Here is a 17,549-nt window from a genome sequence, read left to right on the forward strand (position 1 = left end):
GGCCCATCTCTGCCTTTAACCTTGAAGCGAATGCAGAGGTGGATGAGGTTGGAGAATTCCCTCACATTCCTGCAGAGGAAGTGGGGCAAAGGAAGGGGAAGGGGTTTGAGGTGGGGGTGGGGAGTACCCTGAAGAACGAGGGAACTGAGAGAACAGGGGTGACATGGGCAGGCTAGAGTGGTCTTGTGTTCATGACACCATGTCCTAGATGTATTTTTAATTTGCATATATATTTTTTAAATTATATAATACAAAGAGACTTGGATATCATTTACTAAGGATAGCCTAGGATTGAGTTAAGAGATGAGTATAACCAACTGGTAATGAGTAAAATCACTTAATAGTATTTTCAAATATATGAAATCAGCTCTTGTTTTCATTTGTATATACTGTAGCCCCGCCCAGTAACCTGCACATCTCATAGTCCATCTGATACTCACGAATTAAGTATGTACAAAGTGGAGATTTCTTCCTCCCTCCCTTCCCAGGCCTTAAGACTCACTGTCATTTGAATTGAATTAACAAGCCCCAATTGGATAACGTCAATGAGATTAAAGAAAGTATCCCCCCTCCCAGAGTGTATGCCCTTATAAACATTGTATTTAAACTTATGAAGATTTTCAAATGTGATTTTGTGCTTCCTGCCACTGAATTCCTACTGACCCGACTTTTTATAAACAACACATTTTTACCATTGTAAAATGTAGCAATTCTTTTCAGGTTCCAGAAAAGTAACCTGTCAAGGCATATGTCTTTAGGTATTAATTTTAATAAAATCTTTATTCTATTTCATTTTCTGTCTATACGTACTGGTCTATGGTCTACTATTCATTTTTATGGAGGTAGTGATTCAGTGTAGAGTACATTTTTAGCTGCCTAAGAAGGATCTGCAGCCTTAAGGTTTCAAAGATGGACAAGACCAAGTTCCTGAACTTGTGCAGAGAATTCTTGCTGACAATCTTGCCTCTGCTAAAGGCCTTCTTGGTTACCTGAGGGAGATGACTGGGCAGAGAGGTATTTTAGGCCTCCTGCTAAAGCTTTTAGGAGCAGAGAGAACTGCCACAGTGTAGCGGGGAGGTGGCTAAAGCCCAGGGATTGTAGAATATGCTGTGATTCTCTGAGACACCAGTGCTTCAGGCTATCTTTCAGAGGATTTGATAGAAGGACCTGCCATTTCACCATTACAGGCAAAATCATACAGTGCAAAGGAATTGATCTTGCGATATACAATAAAACTGGATTCTTTTTTTCAGGCAACTTGGCAAACTTTTAGGCTATAGATTTTTCCCTTTTTATCCTGCAATTAGAAAAAATATATTTATAAATTAAGTAAGAGTGGAATTTATAAAATGCAGTTTAAAAAGAGCAAATGTAATATATTATTACCAAAGAAAGACTGGGATGAATTAGGCTTAACACAAGTAATGTTTCCTGCAACTTACCTTTTTCCTCTTGCTAGAAACCCAAATGGTCTTTTCTTTCCCTGTTCAGCACTGTGTCATACTGTTGTCACACTCAAGATTTATCTCCCTTTTGAGGCACACCCACAGAAGCTCTCTCATCGGAGAGTATTGGGCAATCAGTCACCAGGGCACCTCCTCTGCCAGAGCCCGAACTTTGGACAGGTGTATATATCTGCTTGAGGCATAATAGGTAAATTACCCTTTGCAGTCGCTCCGTGAAACTTCCAGGAAGTCACCATTCCTCATTGCTTCTGGGAGAGGAAAAGTGGGAGAAGAATCTGGATGCAAATAGCTGGCCTGACACCATGCACCTGCCTACTCCCCTCCCCTCTGACTCCATAGCACCTGTCAGAGCCACCCCGCCCCCCCACCTCCGTCCAGCCCCGCCTCAGGACTGGGCGGGGCTTTCCTTCCTGATAGGTGCTTCACCCCCTCCGCCCCGCCTCCTGGCTCTGGGAGCCACCCCCTTCCGGGTCCACCTGGGTGACGATGGGCCAGTGACCCTGTGCACACCCTTCATTTCAGCTGAGCCCGGGCATGTCTGTGGCCCCCACCAGGCCCCTGCGTACGCCCCAGGGGCTCCGGCCCCGATGCCTCCTCCGGGAAGGCAGCCAGGAGCTCCCTCAAGGACAGCTCCTTAGGGTGATGTTTTGGCTTTGGGGTGACTTCAGCAATGTCCCTAAGAGATGTGGGAGAAGAAGAATGTTTTGAGTATGACTGCCAGAATGAAGAGAGGAAGCCCACCCAGGAGCAGCAGGAAACCCTGGACCTCTTGGAGGAGGGTAAATTCTGTTCTTTCCTCCAGTCTGATCCTTTCCCTGTTAGCATCTATATAGAACGGGCTGTTTTACTGGTCTCACAGCAGTCTTTTATTTCCTCAGTGGAGTATAAGGTCAAGTACACATGTCTTACATGGTGACTGTAAAGCCACCAGGAGAGAAGCTGTGTTTCCAACATCCCGGGACATCCCCTTGTCCCCTTTTTTCTTTCTAGTTTACACCTCCCTCCTGGAAGACCACTCACTGTCTTAACTTGTATCCTCTTTGATTTGTTTTGCCTGTTCTCGACTATGTAAATGGAATCAACAGTGTGTATTATTATTTTGTCTAGCTTCTGTTGCTTAACTAATATCTTTGAAATTCATACTTGTTGTAAATATCAGTAGTGCCCTCCCTCTTTGTGGCATCTTAGCACTGTGTTTTTGGAGAAGGCAATGGCACCCCACTCCAGTACTCTTGCCTGGCAAATCCCATGGATGGAGGAGCCTGGTAGGCTGCAGTCCATGGGGTCGCAAAGAGTCGGACACAACTGAGCGACTTCACTTTCACTTTTCACTTTCATGCATTGGAGAAGGAAATGGCAACCCACTCCAGTGTTCTTGCCTGGAGAATCCCAGGGACGGGGGAGCCTGGTGGGCTGCCATCTCTGGGGTCGCACAGAGTCAGACATGACTGAAGTGACTTAGCAGCAGCAGCAGCACTCTGTTTTAAGAGTTTTCATTGTTTTCGTTTGACAGAATGAGTTTTGGTGGTTTAATAAAAACTTGAGTCATTATTAAATGTTTTTGTTTATTTTAGGAAATTGTTTATTTAAAAAAATTATTAATCGCCAATTTGAAATAGGGGTTTTTAAAATATATGTATAGAGAGAAATATTTCTAATAGAAATATATAAGAGCTGACTTTGGAGTTATCTGGGAACCTACCACCAGGCTATATCAAAGAGGTGCTGCTTTTTGAGAAGAGGAAGGGTATTAAATAAAGATACACCCAAATGTTGAGTGTGAGCTTCTTAGTCGGGCTTTTGGGGTTTTCACTCAGAGCCTAGAAAAAGAGATTTTGCAGGGGAGTGGGGAAGTGGGGCAAAACAGAATGTTTAAAGAGCGACTGTGGGAAGTTCTTTGGGTTTTGAGTAAAAGCAATCAAAAGATTTTTTTCAAAATTCTGCTCTCTGATGGCCTGTTTCCATGTCTTAAAATAACTTTTGTTTTTTAAAGGGTTTATAATTGGCTGTATACTGAACGTGTTTGTCTTTTGAGGTTACTACCCTGAAAATATTATAGGACAGTTAAAAGTGTTTAATTGGCAAAGGGGAGTGGGGAGCAGGGGCTTCCCTTGTGGCTCAGCTGGTAAAGAATCCCCCTGCAGTGTGGGAGACCTGGGTTCGATCCCTGGGTTGGTAAGATCCCCTGGAGAAGGGAACGGCTGCCCACTCCAGTATTCTGGCCAAGAAAATTCCATGGACTGTAAAGACCGTGTGGTCGCAAAGAGTTAGACACGACTGAGATGCTTTCACTACTACTACTAGGTGGGAGCAGTGCTGAAGCCTGGAGCCCCACCCAGTCCTTCTCTGAAGGAGATGATGGAGGTGAAAGGAGAGAGGCGTGACAGCTCAGTGGGGACTGTGCATTTATTGGGTTCCTGGAGGTGATCAGGAGAAAGGCATCTATCTGTTCTAACAGAACCAGGGCTGGCCCAGACCTCACTATATCAGCTTGTGTCGCTTAAAGGCAGGCCACTCAGCATGTGGACTGGGTGCCCATGTCACCTGGGAGCTTGTTAGAAATGCAGACTCTCAGGCAGCACCGCAGACCTGCTGAGTCAGGATCTACATTTTAACAATACCTTCAGGGGATTCCTGTGCACATTAAAATATGAGATGAGTTGCTGTCTTAAACCATAGTAAGATGATTTTTCAAATCAATTATTGAGCCATATGGTTCTAAATGAAAGGTTATAATAGGTTCTAGAAAAGTAGCATATATCCTTGTCAAGAGAAGGAAAAATATATTGCACATATTTTATATATATTTCATATATATATATATATATATATTTTGAACCTTTAAAAAAAAAACTGACAGCCAGATGATGATGATGATGATAGCCTCTGTTTATTATGTATTTACTGTGTTCCAGGCACTATTCCAAGTACTTTTAAGTAGATTCATGCATTTAATCTTTAAAATAAGCATAGGAGTTTAAGGACTGTTGTGATTTTCCATTTCATAGGTTTATAAGAAGAAATGTAAGCAACTCATCTGAAGTAACACAGCTCGTAGATGATTTCAACCTATGTAAGCTGGCTCTAGGACCCTACATAGACTGCTCTTAAATACTGTGCTAGCAGTTCTCAAGGTGGGGTCCCATCTGGCAGCATCACCCAGGAACATGTTACAAATGCACATTCTTGGGCCCAGCCCCAGATTTGCTGAATCAGACATACTGGGGTGGGGCCCAGCAGTCTGGGTTTTAACATACCCTCTGCATGATTCTGGTGCATCTTGCCCTGTGCTGGTCCATGTTTCACAGATGCCAGGGTCTCTACTTTGTGATCATATTTGACGGAGGGGAGGATTGGGGACCTGCTCTGTATTTACCCTTTTAAGATAGTCTGTTACAGTTCTCTTCCTGCTCTTATTTGTTCCCATCCAATTTCCCTCCTTTCTCTAATAAAAAAAGCTTTTAGCTGTCCAGAAGGTGAAAATAATATTTTCAAGACAGTAACTGCAATAGAAAGATACAGTTGATCCTCTGTATCCACAGGGGATTGGTTCCAGGACCACTGTAGATACCAAAACCCATGGATACTCAAGTCCCTCATATAAAATGGCACAATATTTGCATAGAACCTACATATATCCTTCTGTATATATTAAATCTCTAGATTACTTATTGATACAATGACTAATACTTCGTAAATGCTATGCAAATAGTTGCCAGCGGTAGCAAATTCAAGTTTTGCTTTTTGTAACTTTTTGGAATTTTCTTTGTTTCTGAATATTTTCAATCTGGGGTTAGTTGAATCTGCATATGTAGAGCCCATGGATATGGAAGGCACACTTCATTGTCAATGTGCTCAGTTTTCTTTGGAAAATAAAATTCACGAGACTTGCTCCCAGCCTGAAAGAAGTGTGTGGTGTAGATCAGGAAGATAGGGATTTTGTTTGGAATGCTTGGTTGCTGTGTCCACTTTTGCTGGAAGCAAGGAGTTCACTGGGCCAGACTCTGTTTTCTTCTGATCCTGTCACACTACCACAAGTGCAAGCGAAGTCTCTGTGAAGAGTGAAAATACATGGTTGATGTAGATGTAACTGTGTTCCCTGGATTCTGAGGTGGTTTCCTACACTGTTAAGAGTTCCTAAAGAGATGCTTTTGATTGAAAACTGAAAGATAAAATCAGTTTGGTGTAACAGATCAAACCAGTCAATCCTAAAGTAAAATCAACCCTGAATATTCATTCGGAGAAGGCAATGGCAACCCACTCCAGTACTCTTGCCTGGAAAATCCCATGGACGGAGGGGCCTGGTGGGCTGCAGTCCATGGGGTCGCTAGGAGTCGGACATGACTGAGCAACTTCACTTTATTTTTTCACTTTCATGCATTGGAGAAGGAAATGGCAACCCACTCCAGTGTTCTTGCCTGGAGAATCCCAGGGACGGGGGACCCTGGTGGGCTGCCGTCTCTGGGGTCGCACAGAGTCGGACACGACTGAAGCGACTTAGCAGCAGCAGCAGCAGAATATTCATTGGAAGGACCGATGCTGAAGCTGAAGCTCCAGTGCTTTGGCCACCTGATGCAAGGAGCCAACCCATTGGAGAAGACCCTGATGCTGAGAAAGATTGAAGGCAGGAGAAGGGGTGACAGAGGATGAGGTGGTTGATGGCATCACTGTCTCAATGGACATGAGTTTGAGCAAACTCCAGGAGGTAGAGAAGCTCAGGGAAGCTTGGCATGCTGCAATCCGTGGGGTCACAAGAAGTTGGACACAATTTAGTGACTGAACAGCAACACTAATATTGGTAGCCAAGGATACAGGAGACATATGTTGGTCCCTCCAGGTCACCTTGTGGGAGTGATAGGCACTTCCTGATGTCACCCATTTCACCCTCAAAGCAGCCTTTGAAATAAGCATTATTTCCATTTTGCATTCAAAGCAACTGAGACTCGGGTAGGTTATCCAGAGTCCCAGCACTGTAAGCATGGAACAGGGCCCTCACGCTGCTGTGGGGTCTGCCCTCCACCACACCTGGCTCTCAGCTAGTAGAGCCGTGGGCCCTTGCCTTGCATTATCTCACATCATCTTCCTAACCCACGAGGCACCCGGAGAAGCAGCTTGCTTGGATCACACAGCTGTCAGAGGCAGCATGGCTCTTTTTGTCTTCAGGAGAGAAAATGTCTAGGTTCTGTGTCCTTCTGGTCCCTGGAGGCTTGTGTGGTGCAGAAACTGACTTGATCTCAAGTGATTTCTTGCTCAGTGGTATTCTCTGAGGTGGGCTTTCTTGTTTTCCCCCCATCCCTGAGATGGAGCAGGGTGGTCACAGTGCTGCTGAGTGATGATGGAGTGGTCACACCCCTCTGTGCCCGAGCTGTGTGATACCAGCTCCAGGGAGACACTGGTGAACAGTGGAGTTTTCTCATCACATCCTTGTGGTTTGTTGTGGGGCAGTTTCCTTCCGCTTTCTCGAGGAGGGGTCTTTGTCATGTTTTCTCACCTGTATACTTCTGTGGCTGTCACCCAATTACCAGATTGGTCACTGATTTCCTGGCAGGTATATTCAGGATGGCCTTCGGGTGGCAGGGTTTGAAAAGAGCATGTGGCGTGGTCTGAGGCTTACTGAGCCCTGAGACTGAGAGAGTGCACGTCCCCTCATCAGAGGTGGCTGCTGCCAGTCAGTAGTCAGTCTTTTGGACACAGGCCAGTTTTCAGGGGCTGAGCACTACCCAGTAATTATCATCTGCAAAAAGCCGAGATGCAAATGATGCTGTTAGACAGTGAGAACCCAGAGCTTGATGGAGTGCCTCGGGCAGGTGTCCAGATTCTTTAGTGAAGAATTCCAAGGTGAAGCACAGGAGCAGCACCAGTGGAGCTCATTCCTCCAGTCTGAGAGGGATTCCTCATTTCTCAGAGCCCCAGGGATCTCTGGGGCTAGAGGAGGAGGGCTGGGCCGTGTGGGGGATGATGCAGTGGCCTGCTGGTGGTTGTGATGTCTTGTGGGGTGGGAATGTCCACTCCAGAGAGAAAGCGCCATCTGGCCTTGGCCCTGGGGTCTGTACTGATACAGGGTGGCTTATAGGACTCTGTCCTGTAGGGTCATATTAGAGAAAGGAGCTGGCCTAGCTTATCAGCACTGACCTCACCTCTGTTACAAAGGTCTCTCTGCCCATTGGTTTCGTCACCTTGGTTTCAGCCTGGGTTTGTTTGATAGTATCCATGGATGCACCATGCATGTCCCTTGCTCAGGGCTCTTTCTAGGGTGGAGGTACCAGCAGCACCCCAGGGCTGGCAATGGGCAAAGCTGTGCATTTTGTGGTACCTGTTCCCCAGTCCCTAGCCATCTGAACTCCCTAAGAGCTTTTCTAGCCATCTGAACTCCCTAAGAGCTTTTCTTGCCTGGCACTTCCTGCTGATTCCTCTGTATTGTGCTAATTTGTCTTACTTTCTCAGTTAGGGCTTAAATTCCTTAAGGGTAGGATTTATTTTTTTTACTCAGCTGTGCTTGCTGCTAAGTCACTTCAGTAGTGTCCGACTCCGCGATCCCATAGACGGCAGCCCACCAGGCTCTCCCGTCCCTGGGATTCTCCAGGCAAGAATACTGGAGTGGGTTGCCATTTCCTTCTCCAATGCATGAAAGTGAAAAGTGAAAGTGAAGTCGCTCAGTCGTGTCCAACTCTTAGAGACCCCATGGACTGCAGCCCACCAGGCTCCTCCATTCATGGGATTTTCCAGGCAAGAGTACTGGAGTGGGGTGCCATTGCCAAGAGCCCCAATTTGGGTGTCAAATAGAATCAGACCCTCTCATAGCTTTGTGACCTTGTGTAATTTCATGTCTAAAATATGGGCTATGGTAGCACTTCCCTCCTAGGATAAATGTAGACATTGAAGGAGGTGGTAGACATCCAGCACTTTAGCAGACTGCTGGGCACGTGGTGAGCAGTCCATGAGTGAGCCATTTGGTTATCACCAACGACGCCTTCTTTAAATACCCTGGTGATGAATGGCCGCCATAGGTCATCTCTGAGTGTTTCAGTCTAGGGCAGGGTGGATGATTGTAATTCCAACATACCGGGTTCAAGTCCATACTTATGTCCTGTCTGACTTCGGACAAGTCACTTGGCCGCTCTCTCTGCCTCACAGTGTCTCATGGAGGTCATATCTGTGTCACCGTGTTATACTGGTTTTAAGTGAAATAGTATTTGTAAACTGCTCCTGGTAGCTGTTGCTGCTGCTGCTAAGTTGCTTCAGTCGTGTCCAACCCTGTGCGATCCCATAGACGGCAGCCCACCAGGCTCCCCTGTCCCTGGGATTCTCCAGGCAAGAACACTGGAGTGGGTGGCCATTTCCTTCTCAAGTGCATGAAAGTGAAAAGTGAAAGTGAAGTCCCTCAGTCGTGTCTGACTCTTCGCGATCCCATGGACTGCAGCCCACCAGGCTCCTCTGTCCATGGAATTTTCCAGGCAAGAGTCCTGGAGTGAGGTGCCATTGCCTTCTCCACCTGGTTGCTGCTGCTGCTGCTGCTGCATCGCTTCAGTCGTGTCCCGACTCTGTGCGACCCCATAGACAGCAGCCCACCAGGCTCCCCCGTCCCTGGGATTCTGCAGGCAAGAACACTGGAGTGGGTTGCCATTTCCTTCTCCAATGCATGAAAGTGAAAAGTGAAAGTGAAGTCGCTCAGTTGTGTCCAACCCTCAGCGACCCCATGGACCACAGCCTACCAGATTCCTCCATCCATGGGATTTCCCAGGCAAGAGTACTGGAGTGGGCCTGTTGTAAATACTTGATAGTGATTTTCTTTTTCTTCCCAGTCTCTTCAGTAAGTTGCTCTGGTGCCCTGCTCTCGGACAACCCTGGCAAAGGAAAGTGAGGCAGTACAATCATCACACCCTAATCTCAACTGATAGTGACGCTGATGAGCAGGCACAGGTAGCCAGAGCTGCCCTGCCAGGTCTCTACTCTTGGCAAGTGACACCTCGCTCCCACCTCCCAGTGCATAGACCCAGCACCATGCAGATGCTGGTCATGACCAAACACACTGCCGTTAGCAATGAACTGGGCTCTGGGTTGGCCTTTGCCACCACGCCATCTCCGAGACTGTCCCTAAAGCTGTCATGATCAGCCAGCACCTTTCACCTGTGAGGACTCATGGCCGGCAGTCTGCCTGTTTGCTTCTGGCTTAGGACCACAACTGCTTATTAGTTGATGCCTTTCTGTTAATGCAGCTTCTTTCTTAGCAGCTTTGTGCCTCATCATATCACACTGGCCTTGAACTTGGCCTGTTTCCAGACGTCGTCTTTTTTTATGCAGGAAGCCTGGTGGGGAGGGGATTTCTTTCTAAGATACATGTTCATCTGGAGGTGATGAGATATACACCAGGCTTTTATGTTTTCATCCCTCTCTGGGTCCTCTGGTTGGTTAGAAATGAGCCTTTCTTTGCAAACACTGGTCTGGGAGTAAAACTAACTCTTCCATTTTTTTGAGCGTCAACTATGTGTCGGGCCACCATGTGACTTATATAGGTGGGAAGGGACATAGGACGTTTGTAAGAATTAGGTTCATTATGCTTCTGTTATTTTGGACATGGAGCCATTTAAACAGAAATAACAAGGAATTTGTTCTTTTTTCATTTTGTTCTAACTGCGGACAAATGAGCATTGTTTTTTATTACCAAGTACTGTAGTACTGTGGACCTCACTCTATTCCTGTACACACATCAAGGGCTGCATGAAAATAGTTTGGTTTTGCGTTTTTTTTTTTAAAGCCAAATCACATGTGGAGAAGGAAATGGCAACCCACTCCAGTGTTCTTGCTTGGAGAATCCCAGGGATGGGGGAGCCTGGTAGGCTGCTGTCTTTGGGATCGCACAGAGTCGGACACGACTGAAAGGACTTAGCAGTAGCAGCATGTGTGTCTTATGGGTCTTAGTAGTTAATACACTTGGGCTTTTGGGCCAAGTCTAAATTATTTTGAAAATAGATAATAAAGGGCAACAGCCAAGGGAAGGGCATGGCTGAATCTCCAAGAAGTGGCTGTAACTTGAGGAAAGTATAAAAGTGAAAATTGGAAAGAGCTGGCGTTATGGATGTATCATGAAGTTCTGCCATCTAAGCAAATGCTATGAACAATTATCTAATTGAAAATAGTCTAGTCCATGTGGATTAGTTCATTTATGTGCCATTTATCAGTGCTGATTTTCTAATCACTGATTTGCTACTCCTAAACACTTTTGCCGTCTGAGAACATTCTTGTGGCTGGAGAAATGCTCCATCATGAGATCAAGAAAGAATGCATTTCTCATATTCTGTTGAAATGACTGGCTGTGACATATGTAGCCCAGGGATGCTTGTTTGCATATAATTTGATGATAACTTAAAATATTGAGGTATAATTTACATACTGTAAAATTCACCCAGTTTAAGTGAACAATTTGTAGTGTTTTTTAGTAAATTTCCAGAGTTGGCAACAGTCACCATCAGTTTTAGAATGTTCACATCTTGCCCTCCACCATCCCGCCTCGGAAGGTCCTTCATGTCTATTTACAATTAATTCCCTTTCCCTACTGCTCATCTTGGATTTCCCTGGTGGCTCAGTTGGCAAAGAATTTGCCTGTAATGCAGAAGACCCTGGTTTAATCCCTGAGTCGGAAAGATCCCCTGGAGAAGGAAATGGCAACCCACTCCAGTATTCTTGCCTAGAGAATCCCATGACTACAGACTGTAGCCTGGCTACTGTCCATGGGGTCACAAACAGTTAGACATGACTCATCGACTAAAGCACCACCACTCCTCATTCCAGGGAACCATGGATCTGCTGTCTGTCTCTATAGGTTGCCTATACTGGATACTTAATATGAATGGAGTCATACCATATATGGTCTTTTATGTCTGGCTCCTACTGAGCATAAAGTTTTCATTTGTTTTCAATACCTTTTGGGGGAAGTAGATTTATTTGGTAGAGCTTCCTTGTTCAGAAGTGGAACTTCTGTTTGAAATACTGTTCTCATGGAGAGAGAAACTTGAGATGGTTTATTGTAGATTGAGTATCTGGAAAATTGGTGCTTTAAAAGTGCAGACTGTGCTTATACTGTTTAAAGCACATTTGTTAGTCCTCATTTCTTGGAAGAGGAAGCCCAAGACATAATTACAGGGTTTGCCCAGGGCCTCGTGGCCTTGGTAGATTTTCCTACGAAAACCTGAGCCTCATGAGGCACCAGGGTCACAGATCTGACCTAAAGCATGGGCACTTTTTGCTTTCTTTATGCTTCTTAAACATTGTTGATTTGTGCTGACCTCAGCCATGCCCTGGAATCCTCTATGGCTCCCTATTTGGTACAGGAGCTAGACTGGCCTAGGCTCAGTCCCCAGCACGTGCAGCTTCGTTTGCTGTGACCTTGGGTCAGGTCCTTAACTTCTCTGAGCCTCAGTTTCCTCATCCTAGAATACTCATCATAATAGTGCCTACCCTGAAAGATTGTTCTGAGGGGTAAACAAGAAAAGCACATTAAATTCCTGGACATAGCAGGGACTCCTTAAGTGTTAGCTGCTGCCTCTGCTAGGAGTCTCCTCTTACTTTGAAATTCACCATTTGCTAGCTGTGTGACATTGGGTGAGTTAGTTAACCTCTCTAGGCCTCAGTGCCTACCCTATAGTATTTTTTGCTCTGAGGAGTAAATGAGATAATCTACCTAGAGGGCTAGGAACAAGGCCAGGCTGTAGTTAGCGTGCTTGGTAAATGTAAGATGGTACCATTATGAATTACTCTTAAAAGTTACCTCAAGGAGTACTGTATATTGTAGTCAAATATTTCCTGGAAAATATTTTAAGTAATGTTTTTCCCATCAGGGCATGGTCATTACAAAAAAATAAAGTACAAAAAAGAAAATTAAAATTTGCAGTTCTCTCCAAATGGCAGAAAGGGAAGAAGAAATAAAGAGCCTCTTGATGAAAGTGAAAGAGGAGAGTGAAAAAGTTGGCTTAAAGCTCAACATTCAGAAAACAAAGATCATGGCATCTGGTCCCATCACTTCATGGCAAATAGATGGGGAAACAGTGGAAACAGTGTCAGACTTTATTTTGGGGGGCTCCAAAATCACTGCAGATGGTGATTGCAGCCATGAAATAAAAAGATGCTTACTCCTTGGAAGGAAAGTTATGACCAACCTAGACAACATATTAAAAAGCAAAGACATTACTTTGTCAACAAAGATCTGTCTAGTCAAGGCTATGGTTTTTCCAGTAGTCACGTATGGATGTGAGAGTTGGACTATAAAGAAAGCTGAGTGCTGAAGAATTGATGCTTTTGAACTGTGGTGTTGGAGAAGATTCTTGAGAGTCCCTTGGACTGCAAAGTGATCCAACCAGTCCATTCTAAAGGAGATCGGTCCTGGGTGTTCATTGGAAGGACTGATGCTGAAGCTGAAACTCTAATACTTTGGTCCCCTGATGCGAAGAGCTGACTCATTGGAAAAGACCCTGACGCTGGGAAAGATTGAGGGCAGGAGGAGAAGGGGACGACAGAGGATGAGATGGTTGGATGGCATCACTGACTCGATGGACATGGGTTTGGGTAAACTCCAGGAGTTGGTGATGGACAGGGAGGCCTGGCGTGCTGAGGTTCCTGGAGTTGCAAAGAGTCGGACACGACTGAGCGACTGAACTGAACTGAATGGCTATTCTATTTTTTTCTGTTTATTATAAATCTACCCCCTTACCCCCTCACCATTGGGATTATATGTATTTTTGAAAATGTAAGTGGAATAACACAGCACATGCTTCCATAGTAGCTTTTCATTTCTGCCTCTGACTTCTGTGGCTGGGCTGTCAGGGACCTCAGAGCCTCCTGGAAGGCTCTGCATCGTTCTGTACCCCTCGCCTCCTGTCACCATGTACGTGGTGATGACATATGCCTGACTGGTTCATGCTGGAAGAAACCCTGGTCCAGGTGTAGGTTTTATTGGGTTCAGTTGTTAAAGCATGTTAAATCTTTAAAAGAATAGCTTTATAAAAGGGCAGTAATACAACAGGTCCTTGTGGTGGTGGATACATGAGCCTACACCAGCGATAAAATCATATAAAGCTTAATATTCACATGTGCAGTTGCACATGCTCATGCGCGTGCATGCACACACACACACACACAAAGTTCAAGTAAAATGGAGAAATCTTAGTAAGATTCCTAGATTGTAGCAATGTCAGTACCGTGGTTGTGATACTATTTTAGAAAATGTTACTATTGGGTAAAACTTTGGTAAAGGGTATATGGAATCTCTGTTGTTTCTTACACCTGCATATGATTATCTACACATAATTAACTACAGTGATCTCAATTCAAAAAAAAGCTTTAAAATGTAAATATAATTTTCAGTTAATTCAATCCCAGAGCAAAAAGCTGCTCTGAGTTTTATTCTCTTACATTAGGGTAACATAGAGCCAAGATGAGTTTAAAATGTAGCCTGGTTGTCTTTCTTTCCAGGAAAGCCAAGGACCCGGTCCTTTGAAGAGAGCTAGGGTGGGCGTTAGCTGGCCCTGGAATCAGCACAGCATAGGTTTCAGCATAGCGGCCTTTTGCCCGTTGATGCCCCGGCTCACCATACTCTGCTAGAGGGAGCTGGCTGGATGCCCTCTGGGTCTTGTCTGCACCGTTGCAGAGCATCACAGCTGTGCAGCATGAAAACCAACTCCTGTCTGCACCCTAGAACTCTGCACTTAAGGTTTCTTGTGACCTCGAGCTGATGAACTGCTTAGAGCAATTTGAACTGGACTCCATCTCCATCAAGTTAAATTCTGGTTTTCACCAACCCTGTACATTTCCCTTGCTTTTCCTCCAGCCAGTGGCCGGAGGGTTTCTGCCATAAAGCTCTGGGTGGAGAGGCTGGCAGAAGAACCCTCCCCCATCCTGGCTCAGAGGGCCTTTGTTGGGAGGGTTTCAGATTTGGGACCAGATTTCAAGTCTCTTCCTTAAACTAGAAAATCATTCCAACAGATCCAGTTTCTCTGAGCTCACCCACTAGGATGATCTCTGCTTGCATTTATAAAATATTTAGAGACCTATTGCTTTCCAGCTGCAATTAGCCATTAGTGATGCTACTGAGTTTGGTTAGAAATACACTTCAATTCCCAAAGGCCTTGCCTGGGCTGTGACTGCAAGTATGTTGTTGCGAAAGCTGAACTAAGTCTTTTACTCTTAAAAGAATTGTTCGTTAGAGTCTTAGTTATGAGGAATTACTAACAAGTTATTATTTGGCCCCTAAATGGCTGGTGTCAAAAAAATTTATGCTTTGGCTCTAAATCCATTTGCTTTCACTTCTTCCTCCTCAGAATGAAAGCCATGCTACCTTCACGGTGTTTGGACTACAAATCATTTCCTTGCCATTGATTTAAAATAAAACAACCCTGAGATTTTTCTGGAGATGAAAGCCTTCTTTCAGTGCACACCCTTTTTCTCCAATGGAAAAACAAAGACATAGTCCTGAAGTGGCCTGGAGGCAGCCTCTTAAGACCTCTTAAGCAAATGGCATATGTTATGAAATACCATGTGTATGACTGTGTGTGTGTGAATTAAAAAAAAAAATCTATCACCCCGGTTTTCATGGTTTGGAAACTAGTTGCAGAGACTTAGAATTTAGGCCATTTGGGGAAGAGGAGGCTGGGCCATTATGAAATTATCAGTTAAGACTGTTTAATAATTAATACCAAGAACTGCTTTGGAAAAGACCCACTGGGTCTGTGCAGAAAGTGGGATCTAGATCCTAGGGCTCTTTCTGGCGGTTTATATATCACTCTCTGTGCTGCTGACCCACTTCGGTTTGCTGACTGGATATGAAGCCAGACCCCTTTCCACTCCAGCGCCTTGCCCTCAGCAACACCCCCGAGTGTGCACGTGCGGATGTGCACGCACACATGCACACACACACACATATGCAGTGTCAAGACTTTGCAGTGATTAGTAGACCCCTGTGCCCTCACCCCACACAGCTTGGGGCTTTTCTCTGGAATCAAACCCAGTAAGGCTGACCCTGGCCAGACTTTGTTTGGTAGACTTGTAGCATCAGTACTTACATGGTCATTTTTATTTCTTGCAGTTTTATGTGCTGAACGAGTTGGCCAGATGACTAAAACATATAATGACATAGATGCTGTAACTCGGCTTCTTGAGGAGGTAAGTGATTCAGGGAAAGGCAAAGAGTCGTTTATAATTGACTGATTATAATTTATATTGATTAAAGCAGACATTACTATTTTTCTTGGTGAAGAATGTCAGAAATTGAGCCCTCTCAAAGTATGATTCAGTGGCTTTTTATTTTTTGAGCTGGTAGCTATGTTGGCTTTAGTCACTGTAATTTTGTACAAGATATTTTGGATTTTAAAAGGAATGTATTAATAACGGAATAGGGTAACATTTAAATACTTGCTATAGAATACCCAGTTGAAGCTTTATAAGCTCTTAAAATATATACTAATGATATATATTAAATGTATATAAAAATTTCAGAAAAAAAGACATCATTATCCATATCTTTGTAACATTTTTGTTTTGTTGTGTGATGTTTTTACTTAGTCAGGTTAAGGGAATGTTACTATGCAATGTCAGCATGGAAATAACCAAAACAAGCGTGGGAAGAAAAATTTAGGAAACTTGCTTAGGTCAGACAAGCTGCAGGCATTCTAGAGACTATGGTTTTCTCAATTTCTTCTTAGCATCCTGTTGACATTTGAGAATTAAGGTGCTCTGATGGTCTCTAGAAGCAGATGAGTATACTGTGTGTATCCCCATGCCTAGAACAGGCCAGAACATGGTAGTTCTCAGTATTTGCTGAATAAATGCCCATCTTTAAAACTTCTTCCACTCTCCCCACAAAATCAGGCCTCAAATGCAGAGGTGTTAACTTTTAGATCCTGGTTTGTGCTCTAGAATCTAGCACGATATGAGCCATGTGACTATTCATTAGCCCTTCTTGAAGAATAGAATAGAAAGATACGAGGGACACAGAAATCCTCATTTTCAGTCAGTGGCAGGACAAAGCAGAAGTGTGGGACCTGAGGTTTTGTTCTTGGGCTGGGGAGGGTCTTTTCACCCCATTTTTCATGTCTCTCTCTTTCCCTGTGCTCTTCCCTTCTGTACACCCAGTTTTCTCCTACGTGTTCTGAGGACAGGACCCTTCTGATCCACCCGCATGCCCCATTCCTGAGGGCTCACCTCCCCGGCTACCCACTTCCCTTTCATTCTCCTGAAGGCCACTCCCTGGTAGATCCACTGGAGCTGACACAGGGCAGGAGCTGAGACCCACTTGACCATCTACATGTCAGGAAAGTCCCAAATTCCTCACCCCAAATAAGTGAGATTAGATTTTCTGGCTGTGTGACAGGGCCCTTGATGAGGCATTTTAGGGGCACTGGCCTCTTGGTGGTTCTCCAGTTGCATCCATCTGGGCAGCTGGCATTAGCCACCTTGTACGCTAGCTCGGCTAACATCACCAACTTTCGAAAATGCTTTTTACAGGCCCCTTTCTGCTGTGTCCATTTTCCCCAACAGTGCCCTGTTTCTGAATCCACTCCTCACCCCATATCCAGTTAGTCTTCTGAAGGTGGTCCTGTGTCTGTGCCTTTATTATTTTTTTCCCAAGACTACTGTCACGGCTCCTGGAGCCCTGGCATGAGATTTTGAGTTTTCTCCCTTTCTTCTCTGCAACTGCCACCCTCCCAAACCCTCTGTAATCACCTGGCCCACCCCCAAACCCGACACTCAGAACTCCTTGGTGTGACATTCAAGGCTATCCACTTAACCCCTTTCCTGAATCCTCTTCTTTCCTCTTCCCTGGTACCTTCCTCCTGCTCTCCTACCTGGGACCTTCTGCATCATTTGGCCCCTCTGTCTCTTCCTGCCTCTGAATGTCACACTGCAGGGCTCACTGGGGACCTCTGAAGCTGCCACACACCCCCAGCCACAGGCAGTCCGTGCCCCCACCAGCCCTGAGTTTGTAAGCCATCCTGTTCTGTTTGCTTTGCTCTTCCAACTGGGTTGGTTAGAAGTTTCTCCAAGGCGGGAACCCTGTTGGATGATTTCCTTCTCCATTTTAATCTTGGAAATGAC

The 17,549-nt window shown here is 45.0% G+C and overlaps 1 protein-coding gene across 13 annotated transcripts in view; it reads left to right on the forward strand.

Annotated features, from left to right (window-relative positions):
* The window catches only part of TRAK1 (trafficking kinesin protein 1), a 100,844-nt gene that overhangs the window by 45,275 nt on the left and 38,020 nt on the right, over nt 1–17,549 (forward strand). For 11 of the 13 annotated variants that reach the window (XM_025272072.3, XM_025272076.2, XM_025272065.3 and 8 more), the window contains one exon: nt 15,541–15,617. In XM_025272072.3, the coding sequence (XP_025127857.1) occupies nt 15,567–15,617 (51 nt within the window). In that variant the 5' untranslated portion in view covers nt 15,541–15,566. Of the gene's footprint in view, nt 1–1,969; nt 2,246–15,540; nt 15,618–17,549 lie in introns of those variants that run through there. The other 2 variants (XM_025272067.3, XM_025272075.2) reach the window with 2 other exon arrangements.

The sequence above is a fragment of the Bubalus bubalis genome, chromosome 21 (genome assembly GCF_019923935.1).
Source record: "Bubalus bubalis isolate 160015118507 breed Murrah chromosome 21, NDDB_SH_1, whole genome shotgun sequence".
Classification (NCBI taxonomy): domain Eukaryota; kingdom Metazoa; phylum Chordata; class Mammalia; order Artiodactyla; family Bovidae; genus Bubalus; species Bubalus bubalis.